This window comes from Colletotrichum phormii (assembly GCF_030913505.1).
Source record: "Colletotrichum phormii strain CBS 102054 chromosome Unknown BDP81scaffold_10, whole genome shotgun sequence".
Classification (NCBI taxonomy): domain Eukaryota; kingdom Fungi; phylum Ascomycota; class Sordariomycetes; order Glomerellales; family Glomerellaceae; genus Colletotrichum; species Colletotrichum phormii.
In genome coordinates, this window is record NW_026851452.1 from 8575 (window position 1) to 31184 (window position 22610).

A 22610-nucleotide genomic window follows, 5' to 3' on the forward strand; every position below is an offset into this window, starting at 1 on the left:
TCATCCTTTTGAAGTGTCGCTAGGAACAGTCAGTATCTCTCTGACCCCGCTTTCGGCAATAAGGTCATCCAGTTCGAAATACCGTCCAAATGATGGATAGTCTTGAGTCTTGGCGCGGTTGACAAGCGACCCTTCGTCGTCGTGGCTTCTCGATGACTTCTCGGCAAGTACTGGTTTGCCGCCTTCGAACAGCAGCATCGGAGATATGATTGGCTGTTGCGCATAATGTCGTGCAATCTCCCGAGGACGACGTCAACCAGATGGTCGTGCAACATGGGCAGTGTCTGCACATACAAAATCAACCATTCGAAGGCGCTTCGGATGTCGCTACACTTACCTAAGGTCACGTGCCTTGACGAGAAGGGACAAAAGTAGGCGGGCCCAGAAGCGTCAGCTTCGGTCGATGTACCTGGGGCTTGGTAGCACTCGGCGCTGCCCTACCCACACGATGTTCCCCGTTACGCACTGGAAGGGGTCTCCTCTTGGGGCCGCCACCCCTCGGGCCAGGACCTGAGGGCAGTGGGGTGTGGACTGGTGCCTCTTCTAACCGCCGGCCGGCAGCCGTACCCGTTCCCCGTGGAGGCCGTGGAGATGCATCCTGACAGAACCTGGGATTCTCTCGCTTAGGTGAAACTTACCGCATACAGTCATTACTCAGTTCATCGCATAGTCGGGCCAGGATTGCCCTACAAGGAATAGATGCCACTCGTTTATATAGACTTACCGCAGGCCCAGAAGATCACTCCAAGCACTATCCCATCGGGTGCTGATGGACAGCACTTTCGCCAAGACCATGAAATACCCACTATGTATCCACTATTACCCCGCATTTAAAGGGGTACTTGACGATACGTCAATCATCCCTATGCTCTTTTGCCTAACGTGGTTGATAAGCGAGTAGATCAGACAAGCGAGTGGATCAGCCGACCGCGACCACAGCACATTTGCGACCGATACGCAGCACTAAGAAAAGTAATTCAATTGAAACTATTTAAGATCCTCTTCTTCAGACATTTCTTCAGCAAATTGACATATTCGTGCATTATGACCAGTGTTCCCACAGACGCCACATCGCCGTTGGCCCGTCTCGGTCCTCGGTCGGCGACCACTACTCCGGCGTGTTTCCTCCTCGATCTGAGCTATTGCTTCTCTCTACGACTGAAGGTCCTTAGCCTCAGCTATAGTAAGACTTCCTCCTTATCTGAGACGTGTTTTCTTAGCCCTCCGGCGCCGGCTTAGTAGGTTGTTTTCCTCACGAAGGATTTTGTTCTCAGACCTTAATAACGCAATCTGGTGCATAAATCCACGCGCCCCCTTTGATAGATGCTCAACAGCTTCAATAATTGAAGTTGGTGAGCTATTCTGATGGCGGGAGATCCTCCTTTTGATGAGTTCAGACTGAGAAGATGCTTCTGTTGGGTTGTTTGGCGTCTGAGAAGTCCACGCAGGGGGTGTTGTTAGGAGGGATCCTGGAGGTGTTGGAGTGTGTAACCTGATATCAAGCTTTGAAAGCACACTTTCGGCACTCAAAGGGACAAGCCCAGCCCCTCTGAAACCTCCCTGAATGTTCTTTTCCGTAATAGCTTGGGCAAAAGCCTCGCGAAACGCAGGGAAGAAGTCTTCCTTTGTAATATGCGTATTACCCCGGCGCATCTTATCCTCAATTTGTCGACCATAAGCCGTCTTTAGTGGCCCAAAGCACCCAACGTCTAAGGGCTGAAGCAGATGAGACGAATGGGCCGGCATACAGAGTGTGACGATATTGTTTTCCTTGCAATATATCTCGAAGTCGGCAGCGTGGTGACTTTCATGCCCATCGACGACGAGGAGGCGATAACTGCCAGTTGCACGCAGTTTTGTATGCCGATCAAAGTGCTGGAGCCAATCTAGGCCTCTTTCGTTTGTTATCCATCCGTTATCAGACGTTGCAATGACCCAGTCGCGTGGGAGATTGGTTTCCGTGTACCAGGTGGAGAGGTGATATTGGCCTGCAACGATAATATACGGCGGGACGCTGTAGCCCGACGAACTAATGGCCTGAATAACTATAACCCATTCACGGTCACTAGGCTGCATCATTTTCGTGTTTGAACGCCTTTCGGCGCTCGTGACGACCATCCCAGATGCAATCTGGCCCATCATAAACCCAGTCTTATCAAAGTTATAGATATCAGAGTCCACAATACCATATTTCGTGATTGTGTTCGCCACAAGGCGAAACCACGCGTTTATGGCGTTTGGATCTTCGCATTGGGCCCTCTTGTAGTCGTACTTGCGAAAAAAGCGCGTCTGGAGCTGTGGTTGTCGCTTGACGAAGTTCGAAGCCCAGCGCTTCCCAACTGGGGGCGCGTTGCGGTCGGCGAGCAGTCGATTAGCCATTTCTCCCACACCTCTAATGCGGGGAGGGAATGATCGGGAATCTAGGTCGAGAATATACTTAACTAGCTTCTCTTCTTTAAGCGTAGTCAAGTTCCGCGATCTAGGCATAGTGTCGCGTCGTGATAACTTTCCCCTTAGACGATGGCGTAAGGTTGAGAAGGGTACTGAGTAGATCCGGGATGCCGCTCGGATACTAAGATTTGGTGTCGTTTTGATAGCCTGAACCGCTAAGGTTAGCTGGCCTTCATTACTTTGTGATGACATGCTTGGTTGTGGCGTAACGCCTATGAAGGGTGGAAGATATGTTGGTCGCGGTCGGCTGATCCACTCGCTTGTCTGATCCACTCGCTTATCAACCACGTTATTATTATCACTATTATTACCATTTTGATTGATACTGTGATGTCTTCTGGTGATTCTGATACCTCTATTGCATCTAATGTTTCTATTACTTCTATACGCAGCTGTATAGTAGTTGAGGTCCACCCAGAAGACCTTACTGCTGCCTGTAATACAGACTGTACGCCCGAGCGCTGTGACGCAGCTACAGTCCGGCCCCACGAACCTCCGGCAACTCAGCATGGTCCTCTGGGCTCCTTCCGACCCTTCAACGTGCCGGCCCGGGCCCAAGAGATACGGGGGCTGCCGGCAAGCCCGCTTGAACTGTTCCTCCAATACGTTCCGCAGAGCCTCGTAGAGCAGTGAGCCCAGTGGACGAATACAGCACCGTTGTCTAGGGAGGGCCCTAGGGCTAGACGGGCTACAGACAAAAGGAATACCTCTATTCCATGGGAACAGCATAGGAAGGGATCAAGAAAGGTATCTTAACCTTGTACCTATTGTGGTAATAGGAAGGCTTTAAAGGAGATATCTGGGAATGCCATCGCTCTGCAACGACGGTAGACAACTCGAAAGGGCTGCTTAGATTGTAATGTACCGTTATGTATTAGCAAAGATTGCTGGTACCTCTGGCACACCCAAAATTTATAGGAAATAGAGGTACTGCAGCCCTATTGGTTAACTTGATAGATTTGCAAGCCCTTATTGGCTCTACCCCGCCCTTGGCGAAAGTGCTGTCCATCAGCACCCGATGGGATAACCATACTAATCCCCATTCATTATGCCACTGCTGACCATATTGAAGATTTCTCACGATGGATGTAATTGGCTGTCGAGGAAATGGGAAATGAGTCAGCACGTCAGATGCACTGAGCCAATGGCATGGCGGAATTCCGACGTCGACGAACGGCAATCTACTGACTGGGGAACGGCAGACAAGCCGCCTGTTGGAAAACCTTCCGTAAGAAGGATATTGCGATTCCAGACGTAGCTGGCGTGAGATCCGTGAATGGGCGACCCTGTGTCTCAAGTGATGACGGAGGCATACACATTTGCGAAACGCCGGTAATGTTTCTTCCATATGTATGGCCACTTCAGCCAAGGAGGGAAAAGGAAAGGAAAGGAAAAAACGTGGTTCTATCGGGATTCGAATTCAGATCCTCTGTGCTATCAGAGGGCTGCTTCAGCTCTTAAGTTGCGAGATCTTGCGATGTGAAGCACGGTCCCCGATGTAGTTATATCAAAAGGCTCGAGTTAAGGAGCACGCTGTAAGTTGTCACTGATACTGCAAGACAACACTTGAAGGCAATTTGTCGTGAAACTGAAGCAATACGGACGATAAGTACAATATATCAGGCGATTTTTATATGGAATGTTCAGCTAGACCTTGCTACACAAGACCAGATAGCCTACTTTCTTCCGCAGAAGCTCCCCCGCTTAGGCCGCTTGGTCAGGCTTGCTCCGTCGTCGCTGTCGTCGAGCACCTCTATCTCTCCGGACCGCTTCGAGCCACTAGGTGGGGCTTCATGAAGACCGTTGACTACAATCAGATCATCATCACCAATAGTGGTGCCTAAAGCCCATGACGTTAGCGGTCCCAGCCTAGACTATGAGGAGATCAAGCCGTCACTCACTTGACTTGTACGGGGTAGCTGGCCCCTTCGTGTCAGCCGTCTTTTGGTCAAGGGGGTCAAAGATGAACCTCCCCCTGCCACGGCTGGGGGTCTCTGGCTTGTATAGTGTGGCGAGCAGATTGTGGGTTCCCTGGTGCTGCGTTGGCTCACCAGCAGCCCAGTCAATCTTCAGAATCTCTACGAGAGGCACAAACTCGACAGGGTTGTAGGGGCAGCTTTCCGAAAAGACAGCGCTCTTATTGCACAAGCCATGGAAGTAACCAGTGACGTAGGCCTTTTTCCCGTGCTTTCGAAACGGCGTTGTGTCGGCGCGGTAGTCTTCACACTTCTTTTCCATGTGTGGCTTGCATTTGGGAAGCATGGCGTATACGTAGTTGGCATGCCATCCTGTCTTCGGGGTACGAGCGGCCTCTGTGACAGTAAACTTCGACCAGACCCTGAAGACGGCTGACGAATTCCTGGTTATATCGTCTAGACCGATAAAAGGATTGTCGGCAAGGGGGAACTTCTAGGCGTCGACGAACCCGTTGAAGGTCACAAACGGCGGCGTGATCGGAAATCGAGGGGGCAGGTCGACACAGGTGCGGTCAGAAATAGTAAGGAGTAGCCTAAGAGCAGTCGCTCCATCACTGGGGACCGGAAAACCTACGGCGTAAGGGCGTCATCTTGAATCCATGCCAGGCGCTTATAGCCTACTTCATCTTCGCCAGACAGACCACAGGGTACATAGCTGAAGTGGAATTCGCAGACAATGCTAAACCACTGATCCTCTCAGTCGTCGGTGGTCAATGAGCCCCCTAAGTGGAAGCGACAGAGGTCCAGAGATAGGGCGTCGTCGTGGAGGGTGACGAGGACACCAGGGAACGTATCGATCAACCATTGCGGTGTGTGAATCGGAATTTGGATTTGGGCCGTCCAGTTTCGATAGCGGAAGACTTGGGAGTCTCTGTTGAGAAGTTCAACAGCAGCGCACATACCCATTCAAATCAATCAAACAAATAAGTCAAACAAACAGTCAAATATAGGAATTTCAGCGAGTCAAACAATCAAATATCGTGAGGCCCTAGTTATATTTGATATATTTGATCAAATATGAGGTCGCCCGGAAAAAGGAATATCCGGGGCCGGGCCAATCAAAAATCGACGCTGCTAATCACGCCCCACAGAAGCTCGTCATTGGCATCATGAATACTGACGGTTAGTCAGGGTGGCCAGCGGAATATGCATATGTGAGTGAGCAGAAAAGAGCGTCTATTCGTACTAAAGAGTGGATGGAATCACCACAGGCTTGTGGGCCTAATGCTATCCTAATAAGTCTTGCAGAGCTAGGACCAGGTGGAAATGACAGTCTGGCCTGTTTCGTGATGGTCAGACCATTCCGAATGGGTTATGTCCATGACTCGCGTAGAAGCATGCATGGATTCTGTCAAATACCCATAGCGGGATTCCAACCCACGACTCCTCACTTACGATTGTAAGTTCGGTATTATACCACTTAACTATATGGATTGCTAGTATTTGTTACGTTAACAAGAAATGCCTGAGTAGTATAGAGCGCTGGATTTGGCATCCTACAATGTCCAGGAATCAAAAAAACCTCCGCTAGTCAACTGGTGCCCCCTTTTCTCAACATCAACAAAACCAATGAAGTTACGCACTACCACTTCCAACCCTTTACGACCACCACAATTATCGTCAAAATCAATTAAATTATATATCAATCGATTCGCCATATCGTAATTAATTAATTAGCAATGAGTCGCACGGTCTTTGGCGCGCCGCAGCCACTTCGGATTACCTCGCAGCTACAGGCCCCAACCGACGCCAGTCTCGCATCATCGACCGACCTCGACACTCGCGACAACCTCCTCGCCCTTCCAAAAGCCTTCTGGAAAGGGAGGACTTTCTTTAACGCCGATTTGATATCACAGAAGGGCGCAAGGCCAAGGAAGTCGTGGATCCGCTTAGAGGGGGTCTTCGCTCGAGAGATCTACGATGGAAACATTCGAGGCGAAGTCTTCTGGTTTTGTCGTCGCGACGACCAAATAGGCATTATTACCTACTTCAAAGCGATAGCTACGAGCTCAGCAACGACTCACTTAAGGTCAAAGCACCGAGTAATGGATCCAAGCTCCAGCGAGTCACCACATCCATCAGAATCCTCAGAGTACGACTCTGCGCCGAAGAGACGGAAACTTACCTCTAGTGCTGTCACGAAGGGCCAGGTAACGAGAATTGAGGAATTGGTAATCGGATACATTGTCAATAGTAATAGCCCATTTACAACTTTCCAGGATCCTTACCTCCGGGCCCTCCTCTATCAGTTAGATTATAGTACTGCTAACGAACTATCATTATCATACGGAAGTATAATAAAGGAGCTAAACAGGATCTTCGTCAAGAAGAAAGATATAATCAGGGCAGAGATCCGGAGGTTAATGACGAAAGTCCACCTATCATTCGATCTATAGACCTCGCCAATGCGGAATACCATCATCGCCGTCTTTACTTACTTTCTAAACTATACTAGGCAACAAACACAATACCTTATTACTCTACGACGACAGTATAGTGCTCACGATAGGGCCAACATTGCCCAGACCATGAAATCCATAATAGACGACTAGGAATTGGGCGACCAAGTCGGAGCAATTGTTTGCGACAATGCCTCAAACAACGACACTTGCCTAGGTCACTTATATCCTATGTTATCTCATGCCTACACCCAGGAAGATGTTCTTGACCGGAGGATTAGGTGCTACGGTCACATTCTTAGCCTCGTCGGCAGGGCCTTTCTGTTTGGCAATGACAAAGAGGCATTCGAGCAAGAATCAGATACACTGATTAATACTGGGCAACTTCAAGAAGATCTCAACCTCTGGCGCACAAGGGGCCCTGTTGGTAAGCTTCGGAACGTCGTCAAATTCATTCGCTCATCGCCTCAAAGATGTGAGGCCTTCCTCGAGGTCAGCAATGAGATCGACGAGAACGACACATTTACTCTCTTCGAGGAGTCGTCGCAGGAGCTCATGCTGACGCTCAACAACGACACAAGGTGGAATTCGACATACCTCATGATACAGCGCTCTTTGCAAAAGAGAAAGCAGATCCACACCCTCTCGGCAACCAGTCGAGCTCAAAAGGATCCAAAGCAGCGGATCCCCATTGACGACGTTCTTGATGATGACGACTGGCAGCTGCTGGCCGAGCTGAAGGCGGTGCTTGAGCCACTTTACCTCCAGACGATGAGATGCCAGGTGTTACGGCCAGCTAGTCGTAGGGGTAGTTTGCAGAAGTTGAGGCTGCGGAACTGGTAACAGTAATCGTAGTCGGGGATAGCTTCAGGGAAGCTATGTCTGTCAATCGTAAGGGTAGGTAAGGCTTCGATGATCAATCGTAGTCTTGTCAAGGTAGTAGCTGAAAGCGGATGTTAATCCTGATACGAAGTTAATTGCTGAAGAAGCTATGGGAAGTCTGTCCTAGAGCCCGGCTCGAGTCCATCCTATATACAAGTCCTGATCCTGAACATATCCTTTGTTGCCTGATCACCATGTTCGTTGGTGATCACTAAGTGGATACTGGTGAGCGCTCACTTTGGGTGATCACTGTGATCACCTTATCGTGTGCTCACTTTCCTTATCGTCACGTGACTTGTTCCATAGTTCTTCCGTTCCATGAGGAGTCACCTGAGTTCCCGGATTCTCTGCGTATATCAGGTAGATAGCCGCTGCAGGCCTGTGGGGCGGGCCCCCTGGCCTTGTTATGCATGTTGGGTTGTAACATCAGCTCCTCCTCTCAATGGTCTAGTCCTCTAGGCCTATAAGTAGGTCGTTGTTTCTTGTTTTTTGGGATCGTCGATCCATCGTTCTTGGAATGTGTTTGCTAAAATGTACGCCAGTTCCTCGACTCATCGTCGTTTGAAACTTGCTCTCGAAATAAAGGAGCGTGGATTCGAAATAGAAATGCCTTGTTCGTACTGTCGGTCGTCGGGTCGAAGGTGCAAGATGCTGGAAGGGAAATCGAAGTGTTATGAGTGTACTCGTCGTGGTCGCTCTTGTGATGCAACAGCCAGTGCTATTTGTGATTGTAGGTTTCTTGTTCTTTCTCCTTCGATCTGTTTTTGGCTGATCGTGCGTAGTGGATCGTCTTCGTAAGGCGAAAAGGATGGTTTTTAAGAAGGGCAAGGCGATCCCTGATCTGCCTGAAGGTGATGGTCCTTCTGAAGAGTCTGTTGCGGCTAGGGAGGCTCAGTCTAGTGGTGCGTTTGGTGTGATTGATTGGGATACGGTGTTATTGGGGAATTCCGGATTTGACTTTGATTTCGGTACTCCTGGAGTAGTTCCCGAGAGTTCTGGAGGTTCGTAATGGGTTCCCATGTATTTTCCTCATGTCCATAGTTTTTCCATTTGATCAGGAATTCTCGTGTTTCGTTCCTGACCCTGTGGTCGATGATTCGTTCGACTTCATATTCTGGTTGGTTTGGTTCTACGATGATGCAGTCTTCTGTGTGTGATCCTCTGGGTGCTTGTTCAAGCAGTGAGATGTGAAAGACGGGGTGGCATCGCATCGTGTCCGGTAGTCTTAATTCGTAATTGACTGGTGAGACTTTCTTAATGATCTCGAAAGGTCCAAGTTTCTTATAGTCCAATTTGTCGCTTGGTCGTTTCGTTTTGATGTTGCGTCGAAGGAGATAGGCGCTATCCCCCTCTTCTAAGGTTGGTCCTCCAATCCTTGATCTGTCGGCGTTTTTCTTCATACGCTGCCGTACAAATTCGAGGTCCTGAGAAGCCTTCTTCTGGAGCTCTCTGAGTTTTGTCACGTCGGCCACGGCTTTCACGGCCTGTGGTCCCTGTCGTGCTTCTCCGTACGCTGTTGGCTGGAATCCGTAGTTAAGATAGAACGGGGATTCTCTCGTGCTTTCGCCAACTGCGCTATTATATGCGAATTGGGCCATTGGTAGTAGCGATACCCAATTATTCTGGTCGTAGTTCACATAACAACGAAGGTATGTTTCGAGGATTTGATTAATCCTTTCTGTCTATCCATCGGTCTGCGGGTGGAAAGAGGTTGACAGCTTATGGTCTGCACCGAGTTGCGAGATCAGGGATCTCCAAATCTTGGCGGTGAACAGCTTATCTCTGTCAGAGACAATTTCCTTGGGTAGACCGTGGTTGGCAACAATAGTCTTGAGGAAGGTATATGCTAGTTCCTCTGTATTGCTTGCTTCTTTGTATGGTACGAAGTAGGCGAACTTGGTAAGTCGATCGACGATGACCAAGATACTGTCGTACAGTACGTTCGTAAGTGGCTCTCTGGACTTTGGTAGTTTGACGATAAAGTCCCATGAGATTGAGTGCCATGCTTCGGGTGGTATCGGAAGCGGTTGCAGCTCTCCATAGGGCTTATGGGGGCTGTTCTTGCTCTTCTTGCAAATGTCGCAATCCTTGATTGCTTCGGCGACTTCTGCTCGCGTGGCAGACTTGTCGTAATGTTGTCGAATTCGTTTCCATGTCTTTGTGACGCCTTGGTGACCGTGTGCCTTAGCGCTATGAATTTCCATGATGAGCTCAGGGGTCATTCTTCCAGTCGGGCTGGTATTGACCTTCCTAGCTATCGTAAGGAGCTTCGTAGTAGGTACAAGGTTGCCATTGTCGTCGTGTTTGAGGATAACCTGTGTTTCCTCGGGGACCTTGACTTCGTGGTCAGGTCTTCTGCTGAGAGCGTCGGCTCTGCTGTTCTCTGAACCTTTTCTGTAGATGATTCGGAAGTTGAATTCGGAGAGGAATTCGCTCCATCTAACTTGTCGTTTATTCAGGTTCTTGTTCGTTGTGAAGTTTGCAAGATTCTTATGGTCTGTATAGACCGTGACTTCATGCTTGGTTCCTGATAACTGTGGCTTCCATTCTCGAAAGGCTTCGATTATGGCCATCAGTTCCTTATCGTGGATTTGCCAATTCAATTCTGCTCCGTGGAATGCTTTGGAGTAGAATGCGCAAGGGTGAAGTTTTCCTTGCTCGTCTCGTTGCCCTAGGACTGCTCCCATGGCGAAGTCTGAGGCATCGGTCTCAACTTCGAATGGTGTCCTTGGATCTGGGATCATAGTGGTTGGTTCGGAAACCACCATGTTCTTGACTTTGACGAATGCTTCTTCGCATTTGTCGTCCCATACGAATGGCGTGTCCTTTCGTGTCAGGTTGTTGAGAGGTGTGACTATGCTAGCGTAGTCCTTGAGGAATCGTCGATAGAAATTGACGAATCCTAAGAATTCTTGAACTTTCTTGACGTTCTGAGGTGTAGGCCAGTCCTTGACTGCTTCTACCTTCGATTCTTGCATGTGGATTTCTCCCGGTGTGATCGTGTATCCGAGGAAGTCGACTCGTTGCGTATGGAATTCGCATTTGTCAGGTTCAGCGAAGAGTTTCGCTTCCTGAAGTTTCTGGAATACCTTATGGACATGTTCCTTGTGTATATCTATATTCGGGGAGAATATGAGGACGTCGTCGATGTAGACGACAACGAAGATGTCTACATATTCTCTGAGGACATGGTTTGCCATTGTCTGGAACGTAGCGGGTGCGTTGGTGAGTCCAAAGGGCATGACGAGGTACTCGAAGAGTCCTCTGCGGGTTCGGAATGCTGTTTTCCATTCGTCTCCTTCCTTAATTCGAATCTGGTTGAATGCTTCCTTGAGATCTATCTTGGTGAACCATTGGGCTCCGTGTAATAGATCTCTGAGCTCTGTGATGAGGGGTAGGGGGTAGCAATTCTTTTTGGTAATTGCGTTGAGTCCTCTGTAGTCGATTACAGGTCTCAGTTTCTTCTTCCCCTTCTTCGGGACGAAAAAGAGTGGTGCTCCAGCGGGTGATGATGAGGGTCTAATGTGCCCTTTTGCGAGCTTTTCGTCGATGTATTCGTTAAGCTCTTCCTGCTCTTGTTGGTTCATAGGGTACAGTGGGTAGAACTTTGGTTGCATTCCTTCTTTGAGTTCGATCTCCATGTCCCAGCTGCTGTGTTCTGGCAGTCCTGTTCCTTCCTTGGAAACGAACAGTTTGCTGTACTTCCGGTACTCCTCGGGTATAGTCTGGAGTGGGTTCGATCCCTGATCGCCCGTGCCGGGTGCTAACGACCTGGTAGGCTCTACGTGTCTGACGTAGGCAATGTATTTCGTCTGTTCGTCAGGTGTTGCGTAAGACTCGTTTGAACCCTGTTTCTTAGGTCGTTCAGTGACTGAATCTGTCCATTGGATGTGGCCATTCACCCAATCTATCCGTGGATTGTGCTTTCGTAACCACGAGATCCCTAGGATGACATCGATGTCTCCGATCTCCGTGATGTCGTACTGGAGTTGTTCTGGATGATTGTTGACGTGTGTCGTGAGGTGTACGGTCTCGCGAGTGACAAGTCCTTCGTCATACCCAACTCTTTCTCCTTCTACATTCTGTAGGGTATAAGGTTCTTCCTTCTGTACCCATGGAAGGTCTAACCTGTTCACTATCTTTGGTGATATGAAGGTTCGTTGAGCGCCGCTGTCGATAATCGCGCGCATATCGTGTCCGTTTATCTGGAGTCTCACTCTCAGATGTTCGTCGTTGAGACATGTTGTTGAGCATAGGCGCTTGTCCTTGCTCTCCGCCTTTCGGTGTCTCTTGTCGATTGGCGTTTCTAGTTTTTTGTCATTCTGTTCCTCAGTCTGACGTCTTGTTCGATTCGTTCTTGGTGTTCTCTCCAGGCCCTTGCCTTGGGTAAGTAGTGGATTTGACACTGGTCGTGTCTGCAGTCGTCCCATTCTACATTTTCGCTGTTCAAGCATTGCATAGGAAAGTTTGGATCAGGTCCAAAGGTTGCCCAATTGTTGTCTTCGAAGGATAGTAGTGTCCAGCTCGTGAGTTGGTCATCTACGTAGACATCCTTGATTGGCTTGTCGTTGATTCTTCGTGGGTAGAATCGAGAGTCTCTTTTGGGTGAGAGGTGCCAAAGGCACTCGTCGTCCAGGCACTCTGCCCAGAAGAGTTCTTCGTGAAAGGGGTTCTTCGGGTCGAGTAGAGAGTGATCCTTAGACGTATAAGGCGTCATGGGGTACTTCTTGCGGTTAGAAGTTCCGTGGAGCGCAACTGCCTGATCGTCGTCGTATGGATCAATATATTTGCATCGGGGTTCGTCGAGATCCTCTTCAGAACTAGTGTCGTCAACGCTAGGCGGTGCCTTGTGATCGATCTCCGTCTGAGCACGTCGTCGAGCGACGTCGCGAGGTTCGTCCGAATCGTGAATTTTCACCTTCGTCGAATGTATGTGAGCTAGAACCAAAAGTCGGTTCTTGGCTGTCTGTTCGGAAGTCGATTCTTCCGTTCTCGTTCATTCCGAAATCAAGGTTCTTTCCCTTAATGATTTCGATTCTGTATTCGCGGTCGAGGTCTTCGAGCTGCTCGAGGACCTTGCTTTGGAACTTGTTGTTCGGGTTTTGTCGTATCATGCAGATGGACTTGGTGGGAATTCGTACTTCCCTGGCTGGGATCTCTTCTTCTAGTTGAAGTAGGGATTTCTTGTTATGATCCTCGAGGGTCTTTGGTCGTTGCGTGACCTCTTGCCTGCTTGTCATAGCGAGGGTCTTGATGCTAGCGGGCTCCTTAGGGTACCATCCCGTGTTTTCCTTACTGTCTTGATGGGTAAGGCAGTTGTCGTCGTAGCATGCCGTCCAAGAGAGTTGCTTATGCGGAATTTCCTTGGTAGCGATCCTGATCTGTTTCTCGGGCACAGGTCGCTGCTGGATCCTTCTGGGTTGTTGACAGTTGCGGGACATGTGTCCTGGCTTGTCGCAGTTGTAGCATCTGAAGACTTCCTTCTGGTACGGTTGTTCTCGTTTGGCCATGCTGAGGTCCATCGGTCCACTATGGTGTCCATAGGCCGTGGTTTGTCGGTTCTGCCAATGGTTGTTTCTAGGGCGGTTCTGTCCTTGGAAGCGCGGTTGATAGCGTTTCCCAGTGTTTGCTTGCGGGACTTGTTTCCTTTCCCTTCGTCGTTCGTAAAGTCGATTGTCAAGCTTGATAGCTAGTTCGACATATTTCAAGAAGTCGTTGGGTCTGTCTTGTCGAGACAGTTCGTCCTTGACTTCCTCCTTGAGACCTTCATAGAACATGAAAATCTTAGCGTTGTCGGAGTAGTTAAGTCGGGCGCAGATTCGTCTGAAATCTGCAGCGTAATGCGAGGCTGATCCTTTCTGTCGAAGGTTTGAGAGCTCTCGCTCGTATTGTCGTTCTTCATCTGGTTCTTGGAACAGAGATAGAAGTGCACTTTCGAATCCGTGCAGTCCTTCGAAGATACCTTGGGTCTCTGGCTTGAGAGTGTCCCAGTCGTTGGTTATCATAAAGTCGGTAAGATGTGGTTCGAACCATGCGAGGGCTTTTCCCTTTAAAAAGGAGGCGGCATGGATGACCTTCTCGGCTTCGTCCTTAAAGTTCATTCCGTGGAAGCGTTGGTAGGCTCTGACTTGCGTGAGGAATCCCTTCAGTTGTCCTGGGGTTCCGTCAAAGGCTTGAGGTGAGTTGAGCCTGAGCTTCTCTCGTCCGTCATGCGGCGTAGCGATGATGTTAGCGGTACCGTGGGGAGTATTGACCTTCTCCGTAAGGTAGTCCGCTTCCTTGGTCTTGTTCTCAAGTCGCTCCATAGCGTCATTGAACATCTGTTGCATCATGGCAATGTCGGAGTCGTTCTTCTTGATCTTCTTCTGTAGGTTTCCATAGACCTTACGAGTGAAGCCAAGTTCTTCTTCCGAGTCTTCGACGTCCTTCATTTCTTCGTCCAGGGTTTTGGCGGGCATAGGGGCCTTACCCTTGGAGTCGTTGGAAGTGGACGGGGTGGCTTGGGAAGACATCGTCGTTCTTACTGTTAGTGAGTTTCGTAGGGTCAACTTACTGAACAGGAGCAATTAAAGTGTTACGGCCAGCTAGTCGTAGGGGTAGTTTGCAGAAGTTGAGGCTGCGGAACTGGTAACAGTAATCGTAGTCGGGGATAGCTTCAGGGAAGCTATGTCTGTCAATCGTAAGGGTAGGTAAGGCTTCGGTGATCAATCGTAGTCTTGTCAAGGTAGTAGCTGAAAGCGGATGTTAATCCTGATACGAAGTTAATTGCTGAAGAGCTATGGAAAGTCTGTCCTAGAGCCCAGCTCGAGTCCATCCTTATATACAAGTCCGATCCTAACTGAACAGTGCTGTACAGTCCACTTTGTCTGGATATGTTGGATATGCCGAATATCCAACATATCCTTGACTCGGTTGGATATGTCGAATATCCAACATATCCTTGACTCGGTTGGATATGTCGCATATCCAACATATCCTTATCCCTTATCATATCTCTTATCATCACGTGACTTGTACCATAGTTCTTCCGTTCCTGGGGTTTCCCCAATGTTCCGTCCCGTCCTGCATATATGATGCGCCGTAGCCGCTAGGCGTCAGCGGGGCACGCCCTGGTCTTCATGTTGGGTCGTAACACCACGATCTCCCAGAAGTGGTATATAAGTGAAAGGGCCGTTTGTAAGTGCCCATACCGCCTTCCAGATCCATCTTTTCTGCCGACTGCTCAGAGATCTAACAGAATGACTAACAAGACCGTCATTTGAGGCATCAACGCAATTATCTACTACGCTCCACGGATTTTCCAAAACATAGGGCTCTCAGGCAACTCCGAAGATCTTCTAGCAACTGGCGTCGTCGGAGTCATTAACTTCTTCTCCACCATCCCCGCTATCATGTTCATGGACAGATGGGGGCGTAAGAAAGTCCTCATCATCGGTGGAGTTGGCATGGGGGTATCCCAACTCACTGTGGGTACTCTCTATGCTGTCTACAAGGACAGCTGGGCAAGCAACAAGTCGGCCGGGTGGGCTGCTGCGTTCTTTGTATGGGCCTACATCGCCAATTTTGCCTTCAGCATCGGCTGCGTCAACGGGATCGTGCCTTCAGAGATCTTTCCACCTGGAGTTCGATCCCAGGCAGTTGGTCTTGCAATTGGAACCAATTGGCTGAGCAACGTAAGTCAACAAGAAATGTCGATGGTGTTGCATTTAATACTGACATCTAGGAGTTCATCGTTGCTCTCATCACTCCTCGAATGCTCGAAGCTATCACGTTTGGCACATTCTACTTCTTCCTGGGTAAGCCGCGGACTCTTTGGACTCTTGCTTGTATGGAATACTGACTCTTTAGCTTTCTGTATGATTCTCGTTGTCTGGGTCTACTTCTTTGTCCCAGAGACTAAGGGAGTTCGGATCGAAGAGATGGACAAGCTTTTCGGTGGTAATCAAGTAGAAGCGGACATGATCAGAATGGCAAATATCAGGCAACAGTTGGGATTGGTCCAGGGGAACGATTTGAAGAAAGAATTTGATGTTGGGGTTAGTGAGGTGGAAAAGGCATGAGACATCGACATCTGAGTAGGGACCCGGCTCGAGCTACCGAGCTCTGAAAATTTAGAATTAGTGATTAATATCTGAACTTCTGAAGGCCGTCTTGTATGCTTGATTAAGTACCCACTTTGCATGCCATAATCAGGAGTACTCAAGAAACCGTACATCCGGCCTGCACACCAGAAAGACAGCAGTTCCGAGAGGTCTCTAGGTGTGTCTTCGCCTTGATTGTGCGTTCCATCATGACCCAAATGATGACTGGTAATACCCCTCCTGGAGTAGGCACAACAACAAGATTGCTGATGTCGTGCACCCCAGGATCCAAGTCACCAGTTTTGGTCACAACATCGAAACCCAAGTCAACTACCAGCTTCACCCCCGGCCCAATCATGCTCGGCTTGATGATTCCACCTTTGTTAAACTCCGTCATGACAACGACGTGACGCTTGGAATCGATGTCCGTCATTTTCCCACCGAGCATTTCCAGGATTTCGACATGGGGAAGGTGTCGTTGCAAGTCCGCCTTGAAGCCTGGCGTGATGATGTTCGTACCTCCCAGCAGAACGATAGTCAGGTCGAGCATCCAGGTCTTGTGGTTGGCGTCGAGCAGCCGCCTCAGAGCATCCAGTGCGATATTGGCCGCATAACCCTTCGCATATTCCTCAATGTGCTTTTTCATGTGGATCCTGTCCATTATTTCGTGTTCTTCGAGATGATCTGGAAGAGGTCGCTGGATCAGAATGCCATGGGTGTTCTCATCTTCGTTCAATTCGGCGATTCTGTCGAGCGTCTCGTCGACCGACGCATCAGGTGGAAGTCGGTGTGATATATATCGGATACCAGCCTTTGTAGCTTCAGTTAGTTGATCCATCTCAATTCATAGTATGGTGATGAACGTACCTTTGCCGCCACCTCGGCTTTGATCTGTAGGTATTCTTTCGCGTCGCTACCAGTATCGAAGTAGATTACCCCTAGCGTTGGCTCAACACCATCTCGCGATCTGTGCCGGTAGCACCATCGCTCAATGTTCGCGGACACAGGTAGTCCCTTGAGAAGAGACGCACCGGGGACGTGTTCGAAAGTAGGCTGGGACTCATACTTCTCATCTATGATGGCGCTCCCTTCAAGTGTGCTCAAAGACATGACGAAACACGATGCCCTCCAATCAGCGGCACAAATAGACGTAGAATCGAATAACCAGCAACTACGAACCCAAGCTCTGGTGATGAGATGCGTCAGAGGCTAGAGCCCAATTTTGATGACCTGGCAAGACGCGCCGGACATGGGGGGAGGTTGCCTGGCGCGACGGGCCGCGGTGCTAAATGAATGTCTCAGAATCCCGACTGAAGACGTCGATCTCGGTCTACAAGAAGCCGCGACAGCTAGCGCTGGTGGGGTGTGCCACACGGGAACGTCCAAGATTTTCATTCGTTTGTCGTTTATGGGTGAGAATTATTCGCGCTGTCCTGCGGTAAGCCTACCTATGTGGTGTTTCGGCTGTGCTGGTTGCCAGCCAAGCGACTCTGGATTGGGGCATGTCTAGCGATGAGGACGGAAACCCCAAGCTGCGAATTGGATTTTACCGTTACACAAGTGGTTTACTTGGGTCCTCATGCAAGTTGTGTCGAGGTACCTGACATCTTCCCTCGTTCAGTCAATCTCTTCTGGCCTCTATGTCAAATCATTGCGAGTCGAAGGACGTTGATTTACTCGCGCGATAAGTGTGAGTTGTCTGCTGTTGGACTGTACGGATGGCCAAAAGCTTTATCTTCCGATGCGACGTTCAATTGAGTCTACTCTGTGTCCACCCATCCAAATCACGCATCGGTATTCTCGGCGGTGCTCTGTTTGCCGTGCCCAGAAATCCTGTTCAAGAGCTTTGAAAACTGCCTCGTAACCGTCGCAATCCCAAAAGACCAACCCCGAATCCTGACAGTGTAGACAAAGAAGTATACCAGAGCCCAGTTGGCAACAGCAAAAGCAACCAAGATACCAAACGCAGGCCACTTGTCGCTGATGTGAACGTTGAGCGTCTGCATGTACTCGCCGCCGTTGTTGTACGGGCAGTAGCCACAGTTGGATGTCGCATTAGGGTTCTCGAGGTACCCCGTCATGGCAACCTCGTTCACGAAGCGGTCGGCATATTGGCCACATGTTGAGTCCGGAGGCGGATTGAACCTGGCGAATTCCGTGGGGCTGCACTGCACGACTGCGGGTGGAAGGACTGCTGAGAGGACGCCGCGGCTGAACCAGGTCGTTGGGTTGATGTAGTACATCCAGTACTTCCAGAACGAGGGCATGGAGGTGTAAGGCACTAGGATGCCGTTGAAGATGGCGATCATGACGAAGAAGAAGGGCAGAATCTATTGATGCGGAAGTTAGACAAGGCTTGAAGCATCAACAAGGTTGCGCGCTACTTACGTTTGATACCGTCGAGTATGATGGCCCGAAGGCGGAGATCCACTGGCCCCAGCTGGATTGGAAAAGAGACCAGACGAGAACCATGAGGTAGGTGTATCCAGAGACAGACGAAGTAGCTGGGAAGCCGACGGGGAAGTACCACAACAGCCAGTAGATTGTGGCAGAGACGATGGCCATGGGGATCTCGCACACGACGTTGGCTGTACAGAATGCAACCCAGCCATAGGTGCGACTAGGCAGTTCGCGGTCTTCCCACAGATCCCGGTTCTGGAAGAACTTGATCACGACACTGTTGACGACGGTAGGAGGTACGAAGAAGATAAGGATGATGGCGCTGAACATGCGGTTCTGCATGCCTGCGATGTCGTTTCCGAGCATCCAAAATGTCTGCGAAGAAGTCAGTCCCTGCCATTGAGTCTTAATAAAGCTAGCTGCCATGACTTACGAATCCGTTGAAGATGCCCATGAGGGTATGTACAAACACTCTGCTGTACATGTACTGCGGCTCTCTCCAATGCTGGACAAACATTCTCTTCGTGAGCAGGAGGCACTGGTATGAAGTCAAGGCCGCAAACTCCGTCTGCGCCGTCGACCTCTCCGGCGGAGCCCGTCTCTCAGCAGTAATCTGATCGATTTCAGCAACAATTGCTCTGTGCTCATTCGAGTTGCGCCACTCCTCGTTCCAGTCGATGCGCTTGCCGTCCTTGACTGACGGCTGGGACGCGGTCTCAAGGATGAACTCAGCGACGTTGCGGCTCGGGGGACAGGAGAAGCCTCGCTGCGTGAAATAATCGATAACGGTAGAGCCGTTGGTGCCGACAGGGCCAAAGTAGAATGTGTTTCCGCCCCGGTTAAGGGCCAAGATCATGTCGAATTGCTCGATGAGGTCGGATGAGGGCTGGTGGATTGTGCAGATGATGGCTTGGCCTGCGTCGCTTAGCTTTCGGAGGAATCGGACGATGGAGAATGCAGATTGGCTGTCGAGGCCACTCGTGGGCTCATCAAGGAAAAGCAGGAGACTGGGCTTGGCAGCTACTCGAATGTCAGCTAAGGTTCTTGGGTGCAGGACTTCATCAACTGGCATGCTTACCCAGTTCAACTCCAATCGTGACTCTCTTTCTCTGCTCCACTGTCAAGGAAGAAATGATGGCATTCTGCAAGTCACCCAGCTCGAGTAGGTGAATGATCCGATCCACGTACGCAATCTTCTCCTCGCGGGGGATCGTACGTTCTTGTCGAAGTAACGCAGAGAACTCCAGTGCTTCCCAAATTGTGGCAGTGCCTTCGTGAATGTCTCTCTGTTCGCAGAACCCAGTGCCTCTCTGAAACTCGGGACCCAGACTAGCTCCGTTGACGAACATGTCACCGTTAACGATACCAGTCTTTTGCCTCTGCGCAATGGTGTTGAGAAGAGTCGTCTTGCCGGCACCTGAGCTGCCCATGAGAGCAATCATCTTCCCGGGCTTGGCATATCCGCAGACACCATTCAGGAGTTGTCGTTCGCCGTTGCCGTAGGGGACCGTGTAGTTGATGTCCTTGAACGTGAAAGCGCTTTGGCCGTCGCCGATGGACTCGAAAGTCTCTTCAGTCTCTTCGGTCATAGGCCCGCTCTTCTCCTGGCCCACCGTCTTCTCATCTCGTGGTTTCGCGAAAATCAGAGACTGGGCTCCAGATCCCTTGAACCGGATCGTGTCAACGGCCAGGACAGTCATGGCGAGGAAGAAGACGGTGAAAGCAATGATGATGCCAAAGTTGCGCCACAGGTTCGCTCTCGAGCTACACATTGTCAGTATCATTTCCGAAAATTCTGCCTGGGGGGCTTACTATTGGAACGAGGCCTGCAAGTAGTCGGGTCCGCTAACGACCGTACTGCCCATGGTCGAACCGGGAAGACTGCAGCCTTGGTAGTTGGGGTCAGAGCCGGTACCACGGGGTACAAGCTGCGACTCGCTGCATTGCATTTCTCGTCCATAGAACTCATTGGCTTGAATAGCTTCGAATCCGTAGGCAACGGGGTTGGTGTAGTAGATCCAGCCAAACCAGATGGCGTCGCTGAGGAGGTTCGGCTTTGGAATTACATATCCCGTCATGATAAACATGATGTTGAGGACTGATAATAGTAGTTAGAAATGTGTTCGAGACGGTCCTTTAGTTCAATAAACTTACCAACGCCAACAAATCGGATAGAGTCATCGACAGTAGACGATAAGGACGCGAACATCCGGTACATGGTCGTAAGGCAAAATGTAGCCGTGTACACGATGAGTGTGTAGATCCAGAACTTAGAGGCATCCACATCAAATTGTGCCAAGAAGTAAACCGGTATGGAGAACAAAAGCGTCATAATGAGAATCAGCGGGAAGTCCAGAAGCATCCTCGCGATCACAACGGCAGACGGCCTGTAAAAGGCAAACACACGCTGCCTCTCAATCGTCGTTCTACCATCAATTGCGGGAACGAGTTCCGCAAATTGGAGCCACCCGATAAAGGCGATGGAGAAGAAGGCAACACCGCCCCTGGCGAAGACAGAAGAGGTGTCCTGTCCGGAGCCGTAGAAAAGTGACGAGACGATGAGACTGTTGGCGATGATGATGGCGAGCTTGGTGTAAAAGGAACTCCTATCACCCCACAGAAGCCATGCCTGGCGCTTGGTACAAGCAGCTACCTGCTTGAAAAACGAAACGGTGTAGATGGAATCTCCGATGACGGTCTTGCTCTTAGAGTCCTTGACGGTGGCTGCGAACATGCGGTGCTTGTCGTTGTTTGCGGATCTGCTGCCTCGTTCATAGTCTTCGATGTCTTGACGGATGCGCTGGTAGTGCTCGCTCTCTAGAAAAGTCCGTTCTAGCTCCTCGGGTGTTTTTGGGGCTGTATCCTCTCGGTCGGGCTGGAAGTGGCGGGCGTTCTTGTCGGCGATGGAAGTCAGGAAGTCGGCAGTTGTTCTGGAAGAAAACTTCGTCAGTTTCTCGTTTTCTCGCTGAGAGGTTCGTTGTCACTCACTGTCTGGGAGGGCAGAGGTATCCCAAGTCCTCAAAGTACTTTTTGGCCTCATCGCCGGGTCCCTGGAACAGCATGCGTCCATCGTCTATTACAAGAACCTTGTCCATCAACTCGTAGATCGACTCTCCAGCTTGGTAGAGTGTCACGAGGGTCGTCCGCCCACTAACATCGGTGTAGACACGAAGTGACTTGGCGAAACTCAGAGCTGTGCTAGCATCGAGTCCTCGGGTTGAGTTGTCCCAGCAAACGACAGATGCTCGTGTGGCTAGCGTCTCAGCCAGACTCACGCGCTTTCGCTCTCCTCCAGAAACACCTGCAAAGGGTCAGATTGCCTTAAGGTTGTGAAAGGTCTGAGCTACTCACCTCGGATGTGTTCGTCACCGACCAACGTATTCTTAGTATGATCAATGCCGAACATTTGAAGCAGTGAGTCTAGAATCAGCGGAATCGTCCACTGTTCTCTTTTCCTCGTCTTGGTTTTCAAGGCGAACCACAGAGTCTGCCAGACATTGAGAGACGGGAAATGCCGATCGTCCTCTTCGCAGTACACGACTTCGCCTCGATACCGCTCCAGTTGGTCTTCAGCTGGAATAACGCCATAATAGACCTCTCCGTCGACCTTGGCGTACTCGTCCCGATGGTTGGCAATAGCTTTGAGGAAAGTGGAACACCCGGAACCCGGTCGCCCGAGAACCAGCATAATCTCGCCATGTCGCACCGTTCCTGTCATGTTTCTAATTAGGTCAACAGTTGGCTCTTTGTGAATCTTCAGCTTGGGGAAGATGCCGGTAATGAAGTGGTAAAAGTCCGGGCCAAATGTGTTGACAAGATCCCGGGGAAACGTCGTGACCTGCTTTGTCGAAGACTCAATGCCCTTTACCGTCAGGTTCTTGAAGGAAACACCCAGCCTCTTTGCCGGTCCGCCACTAGGTGTGCGCATGTCCATGATGCCCCTTCTCAAAAAGTCGGGCAAGTCGAACGTGTCCTCGCCTGATAGACTAGGTGCAATCGTCGAATCGCTCTCTCCTCCGGCCTCCCCATGATTTTCTGAAGGCTTCCGTTGATATGCAGTAGAATGGCGGTGTTGAATCGTACTCAACTCCTTCTCGAGGTCATGGTACTCCTCCAACGCGGCGTTCACTGAGATTTCTCCTGCCGCGTTCTCTCCCCAACGACCGTCCTCCTCTGGTCTCGCGGCCCCCGCCATGGTGTTGTTGTTGTCGAAATAGGAAATGGTAAAGACAGGGGTATCTCTCTGAGTGCGAAAGTCTATTGGTCAAGTGTATGACGTCGCGAGTCGATGAGGTAGGTCGGGGTCGTGGGATAAGAGAATACGAAAGGGATAGCGAATGCAAACGATCAACAGCAGCAATGGCAGAAGGCCTGGACAGGAGTTTACCGGCCGGTAAGAAAATACAAATATCGAGGGCACC

General features: G+C 50.2%; 5 protein-coding genes and 1 pseudogene across 6 annotated transcripts; 2 read left to right on the plus strand and 4 right to left on the minus strand.

Annotated features, from left to right (window-relative positions):
* Positions 1-4127: 4127 nt before the first annotated feature.
* On the minus strand, positions 4128-4713 carry BDP81DRAFT_449459 (uncharacterized protein; the record flags this gene model as incomplete). The annotated part of the gene is made up of 2 exons (XM_060592409.1): positions 4128-4291; positions 4353-4713. 2 exons carry the CDS (start codon positions 4711-4713, stop codon positions 4128-4130), a joined length of 525 nt encoding a protein of 174 aa, XP_060445022.1.
* Positions 4714-5783: 1070 nt separating this feature from the next.
* Positions 5784-5861, minus strand: BDP81DRAFT_t177 (annotated as a pseudogene). The gene has a single exon. The product of its transcript is annotated as a tRNA-OTHER (tRNA).
* Positions 5862-7941: 2080 nt separating this feature from the next.
* On the plus strand, positions 7942-8721 carry BDP81DRAFT_427527 (uncharacterized protein). Its single transcript, XM_060590356.1, has 2 exons — positions 7942-8438; positions 8491-8721. Exons 1-2 carry the CDS (start codon positions 8240-8242, stop codon positions 8715-8717), a joined length of 426 nt encoding a protein of 141 aa, XP_060445023.1. The 5' UTR covers positions 7942-8239; the 3' UTR covers positions 8718-8721.
* Positions 8722-15099: 6378 nt separating this feature from the next.
* BDP81DRAFT_449460 (quinate permease) lies at positions 15100-15768 on the plus strand (the record flags this gene model as incomplete). Its single annotated transcript, XM_060592410.1, has 3 exons — positions 15100-15381; positions 15432-15504; positions 15557-15768. 3 exons carry the CDS (start codon positions 15100-15102, stop codon positions 15766-15768), a joined length of 567 nt encoding a protein of 188 aa, XP_060445024.1.
* Positions 15769-15907: 139 nt separating this feature from the next.
* Positions 15908-16899, minus strand: BDP81DRAFT_449461 (uncharacterized protein; the record flags this gene model as incomplete). Its single annotated transcript, XM_060592411.1, has 2 exons — positions 15908-16600; positions 16657-16899. 2 exons carry the CDS (start codon positions 16897-16899, stop codon positions 15908-15910), a joined length of 936 nt encoding a protein of 311 aa, XP_060445025.1.
* Positions 16900-17573: 674 nt separating this feature from the next.
* On the minus strand, positions 17574-22384 carry BDP81DRAFT_449462 (ABC-2 type transporter; the record flags this gene model as incomplete). Its single annotated transcript, XM_060592412.1, has 8 exons — positions 17574-18119; positions 18178-18564; positions 18623-19209; positions 19268-19953; positions 20002-20287; positions 20344-21119; positions 21178-21490; positions 21541-22384. The coding sequence occupies 8 exons, from the start codon at positions 22382-22384 to the stop codon at positions 17574-17576; spliced, it is 4425 nt and encodes a 1474-aa protein (XP_060445026.1).
* Positions 22385-22610: the final 226 nt, after the last annotated feature.